General features: G+C 41.2%; 1 protein-coding gene across 1 annotated transcript in view; it reads left to right on the top strand.

Moving 5' to 3' along the window:
- The window catches only part of COL4A1 (collagen type IV alpha 1 chain), a 126433-nt gene that overhangs the window by 38809 nt on the left and 72159 nt on the right, over positions 1-15465 (top strand). The window contains exon 2 of the mRNA XM_065058497.1: positions 14177-14227. Within this exon, the coding sequence (XP_064914569.1) occupies positions 14177-14227 (51 nt within the window). The remainder of the gene's footprint in view (positions 1-14176; positions 14228-15465) is intronic.

Raw genomic sequence — 15465 nt, 5'->3', positions numbered from 1 at the left:
ATCTCTTGGAAGATGGGACTCTTCAAAAGCCATGTCCTTATCCATCTGGGGTGTTTAAATATGTAGTAGTATCCTTTGAAATGTAACTAGAACTGAGTGAAGTATTTCTGGAGTGTGCGGAGTCTTGAGAAAAGGTACTGGTGTGTCCTGAAGAGAAAGCAGCTTGTCTATCCCTGGCATCTTTGACAGAGGCAAAAGCTAGAATTCTCTGGCCTGTTAAAGAGCAGAGGAAGCAATGGTTCCCCTTATAGCTTTTTAGGAGTCCAAACAGATAAATGACTGACAATTGTTGCAAAAAATTATTAGTTTAACTGAAGTTGTAACTTTGAGCTTAAGGGAAGATGGCCAGGTAGATTGTTGACTGATGATTTTTTAAAATATTTGAGAAAAATACATTGGCTAAGCTTCTGGTATTTCTTCTAGTTCAAAATTTGTGGTAAGTTTATAATGCAAATACTCCTAAAACAGATTTCACTTTAGGAAGTACTCTTCAAATTTTAGGCCTGCCTTTGATGCTGCAGTTTTTAGAACTGCCTGTCTGCAACAACTGGCTGAAATCTTTCACTACAGCAATTAAATGCAGCTTTTCTTAGTGTAGCAGTGGTATTACCATAGGATGAACCTGTTTGGAAGAGCTTTGAGATCTGTGGGGAAGAAAAGTGGGTTTATAAAGTAAAATTTTGTGTATATTTTGGCTGACTGCTAAGTAGACTAAACATGCTGCATGCTTTTTAAATCCAGTGGTTGACAAAGATGTTGAACTGTTGTGGTTGCTACTGCTGTTTCCAGAATACCATAAGGTTCTTAAAATGTATTAATTGCTCATTAACAATCTTATGACTCTGTTGAGTCTGGTGGCCAGAGTGAGGCTATCTCTATTTTACCTGTCTTCTCTTCCACTGTTATTAAAGGAGATTAGTGAGCTATCCTCCTATCTAGTGTTGTGAAGTATGAACATGTTTTAAATTGTTTATATTAATTATTTTTAATTTATATTTCATTGTCAGAATTTGTGAAAAGGTTTTGGTTCCTTTTAGAAGAAAAACAACATGAAACGAGCATTGTTTTAATTAAGAAATTCTTTAGACAGCTCTGATAAATTCATGCAATAAAAATTGTATACAGTCTAGTAAAATTTGACAGCATCTAAATACTCTGGATGAGAGTCCTCCTGGAAGGACTTTAATGACAAGTCATATACATCTGCAATATTTTGTGAAGGTCAGGAGGGACTTCCCCTAAGGTTTTCCTTGCAGAAGCTGCAGCATTTGACATGTAGAGGCAAATCTTCGTAGTAACAGTATGCTGCCCCTCTTGAGAGATGGGGCTGTGTGCTGGGGATGTTGGTGCCATGCAGGTATAGCCACAGTTTCAGGTAGTGACTCTACAGTGTCAGTGTGTCTGTGATGAGGAGCTGCTGCCAGTGCATGTGCAGAGCCCTTGCTGCAGGTACCACGTACCCACATAAAGCTACTTCGTTTCGGACATCATGCAAAATCGAATTCGGAGAGGGCTGAAGGGTAAGGAACTGATGATGGAGAGCAGAGGACTAAGATGGAGCAAACAGACACCACTCATGCAGCATGTGTGACATGGAGGCAGGAGGTCTCCTGGACAAGATCCAGCCCAGGGTGATGGTGTTACCTGCACGTGCACACGACCTTCTCGGCTGGTGATGAATCATGTTGTGGGAAGGTGTGAACAGGAAATTAGGAGTCGCATAAGCAATAATACCGTGCTCAGAGCCCAACCAGAGGAAAGCTGTGCTCAGGCAGTGAGTTCAAAAGGCAGCAGTCCGTACCTGTGCTGGATTGTACGTCACCTGGGTTTCTTTGGGCACAAGCCTAGAAGTCCGGTTTATCTTCCTGTGCTTTTCTCACATTCCTTGGTGTGCGTCCCAACCAAGAGGATTTCGCCTCTCTGTTTATTTAGTCTAGGCAAGGATGGCCAAGGAAGAAGTCCTCAGCTTCCCAGCGCTGTGCTGTTTTAAAACTGTTACTTTTAAATGTATTTGTTTATGTTGACGTTCATGTTTATCAGCTAACGGAAGGGAAAGCACCGCACATGGACTTGCTGTAAACATTTGCAAAATGGCTTCACTGGCTTCCTGCGTATCCATCCTGAGGCGTCTCCTTTGCAGTTGGTTTACAAAAACGCATTCATGTCCTGCTAAGCACCGTGGTAAATGAAAGTGTAAGCGAGGAAGCAGGGTGGTTACATGGCCATTAAGAGGGATATTTTTCTTGAGAGGTTGTCCCCGCAGCAAAGGAGCTTGGCCTGTGGTTGTGCCAGTGTGGTTTGTCCTCCTGCTGACAGGTCGGAGGTCCAGGCTGTGGCCATGAGGGCTTGCTTGGATGGCGTTCCTCAGAGCTGCTGTGGAGGAGGGGAAGCGGGTGTCTTCCATGGCAGTTTCCTCTCAGCCTGGTTCTGCCTCTGGCCTGGGTCAGGGTAGCACTGGGAGGTGGAGGGTAGCTGGGAGGGGCTTCATCAAACGCCGGGCTGGCTGCCTGTCCCTCAGCCTCTGCCTGGGTTTGGTGGTGCGTTTTGCCTGCCTGCCAGGGCCATTTTGGGGACAGGCTTTCAACATTGAACACCTGTACTCAGACTTACGATGGGTACCCTTGTGCTTGTGGAAATGTAGCTGTGCGCTGAACACCAAAGGCACAGAAGCTGGAAAAGCTCCAAGGCATTTCTAGGAAGCAGTTCAGCCCTGTGGGTGTGGGTTTGCTGAGAAGACAGCAAGGAGACTACTGTCTGTCCCCCCAGCATTGCTGGCCACCACTGACAGGGACAGCAGGTACAGGACACTGCTGTAATGGCACTGTTTCCATCTTGCCAGGTTATGGCTGGGTCCAGCCTTTTACCTTCTGATGGAAGCAGTTGTGCAGATCCATCCTGGAAGGCAGCAAGAAAAACAAACTCACACAATGTTTCAGAAACTGCAATCGCTTTGCCTCATGAATGAGAATGAAGTTTGATGTTCGGTTTCCGTTCATTTTATATGTCTAGTGACTGCTAGTGCTAGTTACACTAAAAAGGCGAGTTAGAAGGCAGGGTATTTGGATCTGTGTTGTTCAGGACAAGGAGCAGTTTGCTTTGAACCCTCCAGAGTAGTTGTATATAAACCATGTGGAAAGCTCTGCAACAGCCATGGTTATTCTGCAACATGCTATCCTGTCCTCTCAGATTTTTTTTAAGCTAGCAAGATGAGGAATGGGAGCTTCTCACGTCTATCACCTGCCTCCAGTTTGCCCACTCACAGAGTAGAAGAGTAGGGTGGGGATTATTGGCAATGATTACCATAATCAAATTTAGGAAGGGTCATACCCTTTGAAATGTATTCCTGAAAGCACTTGTCACTGGATGTCAGAAAGTCCTGGTGTATTCTCTTATCCTCAGCTGTCAGTGAAGTAACACCAGTGACCACAACACCAGAGGATCCTACTGGCACCTGGAATTTTTTCAGGTCTTTGAAAATACTACTGAAAGTGAAGTTCTTAAATAGGAAAAGGTACAAAACTGAAGGGACCGATACTTGCTTGGTAAATACAGTGTTCTCTGCTGGCTGGAGGCTAAGCAGTATGTTTTAGGCTGTAGAAAGAGACCTGCTAGTAGATAATGCTGATGGGAAGCTTTATATTTCTATGATAATACCATTAGTTGCTATTCACAAATGAGTTATCTGCTTTGAGCTGTGTGGAACTGAGGGGTATAATGTGATATTCTGAAAATTTCACTAAATAAGCAGATATATTGATTGTTGACAGAGTTTCCTGTGAAAGAATGTACTTAGAGGAAACAGTTGCTTTAAATGCCTTTTTTGTCCAAATATGGAACAACAGGAATGACTTTATATTTCCTGTGAACTGACTGGAAGCCCCTTGGATTTTCATTGCTTTTTGAAAATGATGTTCACATCACCAACAGGAAACTCATGTTCACAGAGGAGCTTTCAGGGGACTCCCATGACCCTACCTCCAGGACAGACCCCCATGGAATTTGGAAAAGAATGTAAAAAATGAGGTCCCAATAACAAAACATTTCAGCCTCAGAAATCCAGTATTCTTTTGACTAACAAGATGTGACTTTTTTTTTTTTTTTAAACATCTTTTCAGTGAATTACTTCCAGTTGATGTTAATTTACAAAGTAAATATTTTATGAAATAATTAATACTAAGCATTTAAAAATTAACTAATATTCCCTTGAGTGGTTAAAATTCACTGGAGATCTCTGATAAGAATCTGTGGTCTGTCTGCAATTTTTGTATGAACATCCTGTAGGATTCTGGTAATACTAAAAACAACAACAACAAAACAACCCTCCCCCCGAGCCAAACAGAAAAAACCTTGCCAAAAACTACAAACAGCCCCCTATGTCCCAAGAGCCATAATGAATTTTTTCTGATTGTATTCTGTAAAACTTTCGTTAAAATCAGTTTATTTTCTGAAAATTTTACAAGGCTTTTAAATAAAACCAGAACTGAATTGCAATTAGTTCAATTTTCATCATTCATAGTGATATTTCAGAGAGCAACTTGCCATTTCTTTCATATATTATCTATATGTTAGTTTGGGACTTGCTTAAAATTTCCCTTAGACTAACAGGGACAATTAGTTGATGCACTGACACACCAGTAACCATGAAGTGCTACATTTGTCCACTGTGCAGGTTTATTCCAGGAGAATTTTCATCTGATCTAAAGCTATCCTCAGAAGATTTATTAGGAGAACAGCACTGCATTGACAGGGAAATGAGTGGGGACCACTTTTGCTTCCTTCTGTCCTACTCATGTACATCAACCTGCAGCCAAAGGAGTTTTTCGGGAGCATGAGTATTTTATTTCTTCTTACACATGCTTTAATGAGCCTCTGGAGATTATTGGGTTGCACTTCTGTTGCTTAAACATAGGCATTTGGTGCCATTTCAGATATTAATATTTATACAAGCATGGCAGATATGACCCAGGACCTAGGGGAGAGCTGTTCCCACCTGGTCTGGCAGCTGGAGGCAGGTGGTGTCCTACAGGACATCTTGAACAACACTGTTCTTCTATGCTCTGTGAATACCGGATGTACAGAAAATGGAAATGACACAAACAAGAACTTTAAATAGCTTACTACATGACAGAAACTTCCAGTGATTGCTGACTGGAGCTGAATTTGATTTGGTGACCTAGAAGGTAAAAGCTGTAAAACCAATAAACTGTCCCTTGGTTCAGGGAATTCCCTGAATAGTCGTAGTTGAAGTCTACCCATGATTTGCTGGGAAAAAGAAAAAAAAAATAAAAGGACATGAAGATAAGCTGCCAACTTTTTTTTCATTGTCAATGTGGGAGAAAAAGGACTTGAGAGAGGAGGAAAGACTGGAGCTTGCTGACATTATAAAATCATAGAATCATTTTGCTGAGAAAATGCCTTTAAGATAATTGAGTCCAACTGTTAACGTCGCACTGTCAAGTCCACCTCTATGTCATGTCCCTCAGAACCTCATGTACACCTCTTGAAAAGACCTCTAGGAATGGTGACTAAAATGTTCCCTCTTATGTATTATTTATCTGTACATACACATCCAAAATCGATGGGTTTACAGATGAAATGAGAACTATGTTAAATTTCTCTTCTCTACTTTAAGTCCTGAAAATGAAGGCATGCCAGATGTTCCTTTTCCTACATCTTTTTGAGGGCTGAAGTTCAAATAATCAATCTGGGACAACTGGCTCTCTATCAGCTCTTGTAAGAGCTTGTAAGAGCTCTCCAAGCATTTGACCAAGGCCAGTCCTTTGGCACAGGTGTCACCAAGCAGCAGTGACCCTCATCATGGCAGAGGGTAGGGGGTGACTGAGGGTGAGGAGCAGTGCACCAAGACCCTTTCTTGTCCTTTCTGACCATCGGGAAGCTGGCAGCCCTGCTGAAGCCCCTCTGTGCAAGCGCTCACAATGAGTTTTGTATTCTAGCTGCCATTTAATGCTACCTGTCATAAAAAGTAATAGCCTCTGTGACTTCAGCTAGCCTTAGTAGTTTATTCATTTGGAAGTAGTTTTCTTTTTGGGCACCATGCTTAAACTGATTGCGTTTTCAGAGGAGAACAGTGACGATATACCTCTCCACATTGCTTTAGTTCAAATGTCAATTTGACCTAATTCCAGTTGAGGTTCAGATACCAATTCAAACAGTAATGGAGGCAGAGCATAACCTTCAAAAATTATTAGCTGGTACATTTTGGTCAGAAATGGGTTTGTTGATAAGTTAGTGATTTGATGGAATATATGACTTCTGAATTGCCAAAAGAATATTTAAACCACCATCTATGAACAAAATATTCAAAGATAAAATACTAAGACTAATAAAACTATTTTGAAAAAATCAGAAACATTTTTCAGGAGTGGTTTAATAGTGCACTTTGACTTTTCTGATTTTTCCTCATTTGTCATGAGCAAAGGAAAGAGAAACCTGGTCTCACAAAGGAGTTGCTTTTTCCTGATGGCTGCTTCCTTGAATTTTGAAGATGCCCATGTTCAGTGCAGTGAGGGGCTTTACATCCACTCGTAAGCTCGTGGATGAGAACCTGTTTACCAGTCGGTACTTGGGAGATCTGCTGTCACATGTGGGCAGGGCGGTTCCATGCCCAGCTCCCCAGCTGTGGTGGAGGCAGGATGAGGGCGCGTGGAAATACCTTTATATTCCAGTGCTTTGGACTATCATTAAGCAAAGAAGATGCTCAGGTTCCCACCTCTGACTTAATAAGATGCCAGCATGCTGTGTGAAATGTAATTATTTCAATGGGAGAGAGGAGGTCTTGCCTTTGAAATGTTCCACAGCACACCAGGTTTCGTCCTCTTCTGAGAGCAGTGAGCGCAGGGCCTCTGAGGCAGAATGTGGTGTATGAGAGAACAACCCTAAGTCTGAATCAAACACTTAATGCAAAGCTGTGTTTTGACGGAGGGTGACTTTGAGGTTTTGTGGTCAGATTGTTCTTTTAATTATGGCAAAGAAGAATGATGTATTTACACTGGGGAACTGATTTGCTCTGCCAACATTTTTACAAATATGTTTTTAAGCCCTAGATTAGGCATGACAACTTCAGTTTTTCTCCACAGAGTTCTTGTCAACCAGTATATCAATATGGAACTTAACCTTTCAGAAATAATGATTCAACATGTATGTGTAGCTACTACATACGTTAATACTAATCCATATACCTTGTTACTGTTGGATAAGCAGAACTAGAACTTTGTAAGTTTGTCATTTGCGTTTTTTTTAATAGGTGAGAGTTATTCTTTCTTGCAAATTAAAATTTTTATCATTTTGTTAAAATACTGTATGGTCAGATATAGAAACAATGAAGCTTTACATCCTGGAAAGTTTATTTGAGAAAAAAAAAGGAGGACTTTATATTGTTCAAGTGGATCCATCTGTTTCCATAATCAAAAGTAAATCTAACAGTACATAGGCAAATAACTAAATTTTTCTAATTTGCTGAGACAGCCTGGATTTTTTGTTATTCTCTTCATTCTAGCTAAGTGTAAATCAGAAGTTTTAGCACCTTTTTTTTTTTTTTAAGCTGTTAATTGTCTGCAATATCAGTTAAGAAAAAAATTAAGTTTAACTGGAATATAACAATGATTTCCTCTAATGGTACTTCACACAGACACAAAACCAGTTTGGCTGATTCAATGCAGTTATATCTAAAGGGTAAAGACAAGAACAGTAATACAGCCAGGGAGCTATTTTAACATTCTGAAGAGAGAAGAAAATATGAGAGGAATGCAAGATAAGTGTCCTTCAGTTGACGTCACCTCCCTATTTCTGTATGGGGTGGGATGTGAAACTGAAGCCATTATTGATCCAGCTCTTGTGTCACTGACATGAGTTGTAGATAAATGTGCTTAGGAAGAAGTGCAGCATCTGCTACGTAGGGATGAGTCTCCCTTGGCCTTCCCTATTGTGACTGGGTTAGCGTGGGTTGGAAGGGGGTGAATTTTGTGGAGGGAAGAGATTCACACTTAGAGCTGTCACCGTCAAACAGCCGTCCCACTGGCATAGCTGTTCTTGGTGTTTCAACTTGAAACTGGCATTGGAATTCATCTCAGATTGGGGTTTGTCCTAAAGCAGCATAGAGTGGGATATCTACACTGTTTTTCATCAGAAAACATCATCAGTTTAAGTGTCATGTCTGAACAGAAAATGTCATTTTATAATGAATGAGTAATTGATGAAATAATTACTATTATTTTTACTTTTTGGAGCATTTCAGCTCTGAATTAGCAACATTGTGAATAGTCAGAGAATTTTGGTGTCTGTGCTAGTCTCACTAGCCACCTGCTCACAAGCTTTCAGTGATTTGAAATACATTGTATTTTGGGTAGGAGAAGTGACTACATTCTCTGAAATGAGATTTTCAACATGAACAGAGTAAGTAAGCAGTGAAAATTTTATTAAATTTCTGCCTTACACATGTGCTTTACAGGGTAAGATTTGAACTTGATTGGGAACTATGCAATTAGCCTAAGCTGGTAGCCAGCTCAGCAGCTGAAACTCAACAAGCAGAGTCTGAGCTGTTGTTGTGGGAAAGAGCACTACGTTTTGTATTGAAAAATGCACTTCTGTAAGAGAGCGGAGCATCCAAGAACTGTCTCAGTGTTTGTGTTTTTTCAGAGATCTCTGTAGCCTCCAGAAATGGTGCAGGTCCAAATATGGCAGTCGTCACCCTCCTAGGCTGCTCATCTGGCTCTTTCCTTTAGTTCCTGTGTGAGTTCCAAGCAATAGTTCTCAAATGCCAGGAAAGTAGCTGGATGTGGAAAAAAATCAGGGCAAAACGTAACAAAAGTCTGTGGCTGTGATCTGACAGATGTCTTACAGGCTGCAGTGCAAACAGAGTTTGTCCCGTCTGCTGCAGGAACTTTTAGCAGCCTTCTCAGCTCTGTCACTGCCAGGGCTTGGTACTCCTGAGTCTTGGTACGTAATTCGTGGAACTTAGAGGTTCAGGTTGGGACACCCATTCGTTAACAGCGCTTTTCTGAGCTACATGTTTATATGATAGTAAATGAATTGCCATCCTTCAGGCAAACACTCAGTCTGCATGTGTGCGATGTTGAAGGGTCATAATCTTTTTATTGTTTAATACTGATTTGCTAGTGTGATTCGCTAAGCTTATCAGCTGCAGACAGTCTGGGAGAATGAAATGGAATGGAAATGCTTGTCAAAAAATGAAGCAATTTGTGTTGCTAAAATGAGCTTCTACTTCTGGGCTGACTGATATTTTGTGGGAGGAGTCAGATAAGTTGTCTTCAAATATTATATGAGAGGCTGGCCTGACGGTACAAGAAACCTATGTCTATTTGAAAGCTGTTAGGATACCGTGCAAGTAGGTGAGGTATCACAGTGCGCCTGGCCAAAATCTTCGGATTAGTCTGTAATCGTCTCCTAGACAAGGGATAAAGAGCCTGCTTTTTCTTTTCCCCTGCAGATTCTGCTTCCTGCCCAGCGCCATTCCTTCTCTGTTTTGGCACTTGGAGGACAGCAGTGATTGCTCCACGCTCCATGCTGTTTCTGGGGAAAGCTTTGTTTCAAAGAGGATGTCTGAGAGATAGGGCAAAACTTTTTCTCTCATTTGTCTCATTACCTCTAGTCATGTGTGGCGGGAAGTGACGAACTGGATTCTTCCTATCATGAGACTGATTTAACATCATAGGTAGAAATAAGCAATAATTTGCATAGTTTCAGCTTATTTACCTTATGGTGATTATTCCTTCAGGGTAAAGTTTCCCGCTTAGGACTTCATTGTGTAAGGTACTTAAGTAATTCCTAAATGAGTACTAGAAATGCATATCTCCTTGTTCACAGTTTGAAAGACACTCAATTAGATTTCTAACGATTTCTCAGGAATGAAAAGCCATTGTTATTCCCTGTCCCATTCTGTCTGTAACTTCTAGTCCTCTCTCTGATCCTCCATATCCATGTCTCTCTCAATTTTCCCCCTTCTCATGCACAGCCCATGCTCCTTTTTGTCCATTTTGGTCTCTACTCCTTAGTCTTCCAAGGTGAGCTTCATCTCCACTGAAAGCAAACACCCAAAATAGATGAAATGGATCCAGCATAGAAGTGCCTGTTTCTTGCCATTGAATAAGGGGAGACTGCAGTGACTAGTAGAGATGTTTGTATCTACGCTGGCTTTGGTGAACCGAGACGCTGATTCCTGTACCTGCTGTAACCACCTTCGTCTCTCCCAATATCTCATTACTTAAATGCCCCTTTGACCTCCTTAAATTGACCTTTGATCCATAAGCTTTTTTCAGGCTGGCCCTCCCGTCTTCCCAGAGGACTAGGAGGAAAAAGCTCATACTTCCTCCTAGTATATGCAGAATGTTATCACATCCCTCACATTCAAATTTAGTCAACTGAAGATAATACTGTCCAGTAGCAGCTGTCATTGTTGGCCAACCTTTCATCCATCTGCAAAGTTTATAGTCAGGGATAGTAGGGGATGATGCCACTGTAAAATAAACTCATAGTTTTGTGGGGCAGGTGGCCTGTTCTGGCACAAGAGGCTACAAGCACTTGTCTGAAAATAAGACCTCATGCAGCTTATGTACTCCCTGATGCTCAGTACTGTCTTACCTGCCTTGCCTTTGGTTATTCTGAGTCTTAAGAAATCTGAAGTTTAAGGAACAGGACAAATTGAATATAATGGCATCACTTTGGGGAGCACAAAAAGAGATCCAAAAGCACAAGTTCATTCTTCTGGCCATGCTAAATATAAGAACAAATCCCAGCTGAACAATAAATAACAACATACCTTTGTTTTTTTCTAAAATGGTGCATGTTAAACAACAGGCTGAAGGAAATATGCGGGGATTAACTTGAAAACAGATGTTTATAATGATTCAATGAGGTATTTTAATTACTTTAACAGATGGAATTAAAACAGGCTTCTTCTGAATTTGGGGGATGTGTTGATAAAACTGATAACATTCTACATGATGCTGGAGAAGGAAGTATGAGCTGCAAGCATGCGTCCTCCAGCTGTGATCTCATCGGTCTGAACAACTGAGAGTTCACATTGGGTCACTTCTTGAAATGGAAGGCCCAATGTTTTTCTAGGCATAACTATGTACCACAAGGAATAAAGCAGATTATTCAGTAGGTGGCACTTTTCCACTCTGGTCAGTACTCAGCTGGTGATGTAACATGCGTTGGCATAGTTTTTGGATATAATGCTCGTTCTGCATTATGGGATTAATACCCATTCTTATCAATGTTAATTTTCATCTTTCTGTGCCTTTATAATCTAGCATGGTAAAATGCTGTAATAACGTGTGAAAAAATGGGAATATTTTTGCTTTATGTGGATATGGAGAAAGTTTGGCTTCAACAAATTCATTAGATCTACATATAAAAAATAAGATCTCAACAAAAGGAACAAATACAGGGTGTTTCAAAACGATGGACCCAGTTTGAAATCACTGCATCTTTGAAATGGGGTCTATAATTTTGAAACACCACGTACTTCAGGAGCTGTATTATGCTTTTATTGGGCAGCGTTTAATAATTTTATTTTTAGTATTAAACCCCCATTTCTCTTTGATGCTTTACTTTAAAAATAAATGTCTTTACCAAGTAAAAATGGTCCTGTATTATTCAACTTTCTGGAGCGATGACGTTTACTGGTATTGTTGGAGGTCTTCCAAATTCAAAATGGATTAGGTACATTTGCTTTTACTTCCCAGAGATACTGAGGTCCCCACAGAGCCCGCAGGTGTGGAGGGACAGGGTGCCAGCACCCGTGCTGAGGGCTAGCTCTGGAGAGGTGCTGTCCTTGATTGATTCCTGCTAACAGCTTAACAGGGCTGCTGAGGATGTCCTGTGCCTTGGTGGGATATTCAGTAATACGAATGTTTTACTTGTTTTCCTCCTGGTTTGTTTCTGAGGGGCATGACAACAGTAAAAGCCATAGACTGTGGAGTTACGTGCTGGTTGCTTCGTGACTATGAGGAGGAAAGGTGGGGAGGAGCCCAGATGCACTTGAGTGCACAGAAATACTTTGGTAACACAAAGCAACCACAAACTTTTACCTGTGCATTGATCTCTCCTATGTTGTCACCTTTCATGTTTTGTGAAACAATGAGTGACTCTTTGTGATTATGTAGTAGAAATCCCAGTCTATTGGTTACTCAATCCAAACAAACCAACTACCAAATCTCTCAAGTCTTCATCTTATGTGAACAAAGGCATGAAAGCTTTCAGTAGCATTTATTCATATTAAGCTCTCTTCCTCAAACACCTAAATCAAGATCTTCTTTTCTTCGCTTCTGAGGGAAGTGGCACTGAGGAGTATCTCATGTGAGCAGATCAGCTGCCGTGACTGGCAAGGCCAGCTCCGCAGTGCACCTTCCTTCCCTCCTGAGATGAAAACACCCCTCTTCCAAATCCTTCCATCCACTTGTCCTCTAGAATTTAAACCTCGCAGAATCCAGGTAGAGTTGGAAGTCTGTCAACATCTTTGCTGAAGTACCATAGTTTTCTGGAGGTACAAGTTGGCTGTACTTTGACTTTACTTTACAAGGTGTGCAAACCCCACGAGGTGGTGCTGTCCTATGGAATGCCTTTCAGAAAACAAGGATCTCTGTAGTATCTTCCAGAAAGTAATTTGGACCAGTTATATTTTTAGACATGCTTTCTATGCATTGTCCTGCTGCAATGAATTTGCTTTTACTGAGTGGAAGGCAACAAGACTGGTGAAGGGACTTGAACACAAGACCTATGGGGAGAGGCTGAGGGAGCTGGGGTTGTTTAGTCTAGAGAAGAGGAGGCTTAGAGGTGACCTCACCACCCTCTGTAACTACCTGAAGGGAAGTTATAGCCAGGTGGGGATTGGTCTCTTCTCCCAGGCAGTTAGCAATAGGACAAGGGGGCATGGGCTTAAACTCTGCCAGGGGAAATTTAGGCTGGATATTAGAAAGAAATTTTTTACAGAGAGAGTGGTCAGGCATTGGAATGGCCTGCCCAGGGAGGTGCTGGACTCACCGTCCCTGGAGGTTTTTAAACTGAGATTGGACATGGCACTTAGTGTCGTGGTCTAGTAAATGGACTGGAGTTGGACCAAGGGTTGGACTTGATGATCTCTGAGGTCTTTTCCAACCCAGTCGATTCTGTGATTCTGTGTGATTCTGTTTCCTGTCATAATGACAATTACAGTTAGGCATTATAGAAAGCAAGAAAGAAAGGTCACTTGAAATGTGATAGATTTTACAGACAGGACCAGAACCCTGGAGCTTGACATTGCCTGGCCAGCAAACATTAACAACTGCCTCCATATCTAATATGGAACATTAGGAGCAGTTTGCTTTCTGAGGGGCTGCGATTTGACTTGATTTCACAAAGTTTGTCCAGACATACTTCTTGATATAGTTTCCTGTGGTAATTCTACTAATGTTTAACTTCCTTTAAAAACTATTCTCTTCCTATCCAAAGATTGTCAGTTACCGATAAAAAAATATTAGTAAATCATTATTAAGAGATCTTATGAACACCCAAAGGGAGAGTATTTTTTTGTGTTCAGAAAGGAAAAAAGACCCATATTCTTCAGGTCTGATATTTTTCTCTTTAAGCATAGAAGATAGATCATGAACTGTGGTTTCACCATCCCTTTCTCCTCAAAGCAATGGCACAGATTTATAGAGATTAAGTATTTAAGCAGAATGCAAGCCATTTATTAACAAACCAATATTAAAGAGACGCTTCTACGACTGGATTGATTTTGTTTTAAATATTCTGTTGGGTGAATGTGTGACTATAGAATCCAATAAGAAGATCCCCTTGTTTTAAATAGAGACATTCGTATTGCTAGATGTGTGTGTGTGTTCTATAAAAATGAGTTATTTTTTACATGGGGGCCCAAAAAGCAATGATTTAGAAGTAATATAACAAGTTTTATGATTAAAAACTATAACATGTTTGGGTGGTATTTTTTTCTTTTATGAAGGCATTTTTTATTGGACTGTGACTGAGACTGGAAGTGTACATCTGTATAAAGAAAACATAAGGCTTAAGTGAGGATTCCTCATGCTGACCAGCCTTGCAGTCAGGGTGGTACTGCTGACATCCCTGGCTCGTTGTGGCGTATTCTGCCTGTCACCTAGTTCAGACAACTAATTCTCAATTTCTCTTTTATTTTCAGGGTTGTTCCGGTTGTGGAAAATGTGACTGCAGTGGAGTAAAAGGGCAAAAGGTGAGTGCCAGCTCTCTCCACTTCATTATCTTGCTTATTTAAACCACATGGTGTGCAATCGACTGGGAGGCAGGTGAGCTTCTGGTTTCAGCGGGCCCTTGCACAGCCATGGGGCATTGCCAACATCAGGCCCCGTGTCCTTCAGCAGGGTTTCTGAAAAGCTGGCAGCTCGGTGTCCACAGCAGCTGGGGGCAGGAGGGCCAGGGGTGGGAACAGCCGAATGTCCCACTGTGGGGTGAAGCCCCTTGCCTGGTGCTTGGCCATGCCTTCCCTCCTTCCCCATAGAGCGGGATGCTGACCTGGCACTCTCGCCTTTCCTAAACCTCCAATCTTTTCAGTGGGTGGCAGGTTTGGCATCCTGACCACCTCTGGAAGTGATGTGAGCAGTTCAGTTCAGAAATGCTCCCTTCAGCGTGCTGTGCAAGTTGCTCTCCAGGAAGGCTGTGATGCGCCATAAGCAATGGTCCCCTGGTCAGGGTCAGCCCTGGGAGGCAATGACCTGCAATGGGAAGAAGGAGGTTAATAATCAACTTAAATAGAGAAAAGTGTTGCAGGTCAAGAAAAAACAAAACAAAACAAAACTTTTTCACAGAACCTTGCAAATGAGTTTTAAAGTTCCCATTCAGCTGTCCAAACTTCCTGCGCATGAAACAGAAAAGGTACTTGAAAGGCTTATTTTAAAGCAGCAACAGTGAAGAAAAAATACAGCGTACTTAAGCATTCCGTGAATTCCCCCTGTAAATTACCTGCTTTTGTAAATATTGTAGACATTGAATCACTCTCCTTATCTTTTTCAATTTTGCTGTAGAGATTTTAATCTACAGTGTGTTCTGTTGTGCATGCACATGTGCTGTATATCTACATTATAAATGAGTGTAAACTAAAGGTTTTATCATCCTGTGATTGCAGTGGGAACATTTTTTGAGATAAGTTGTTTAGGTCACCCAAAGGAGTGCTTAGAAGAGGTGGGGATTTTGTTGTTTTTTTGTTTGTTTATTTTGGGGGTTTGGCTTGGTTTTTTAAGTAAATATACAGCTGGTGTTCTACATTGTCTCACATGTGATAGTTGTATATTTACAGATGAGGGTTTTAAGAATATTTGTTGGCAGCTTTTCTTTAGTGTTTTCTAGAGCAAGGAATGTAAATTATTTAATTGGAGACCCAAGCAAAGATAATTTTATTTATAGCTGTACCTAGATTAATTTGCTAGACAGATGAAGCGTCAAGGTTCAAAACAT

The sequence above is a fragment of the Columba livia genome, chromosome 1 (genome assembly GCF_036013475.1).
Source record: "Columba livia isolate bColLiv1 breed racing homer chromosome 1, bColLiv1.pat.W.v2, whole genome shotgun sequence".
NCBI classification, from domain to species: domain Eukaryota; kingdom Metazoa; phylum Chordata; class Aves; order Columbiformes; family Columbidae; genus Columba; species Columba livia.
The sequence above is the reverse complement of the archived record's forward strand: the minus strand, read 5'-3'. Positions and strand labels throughout refer to the sequence as shown.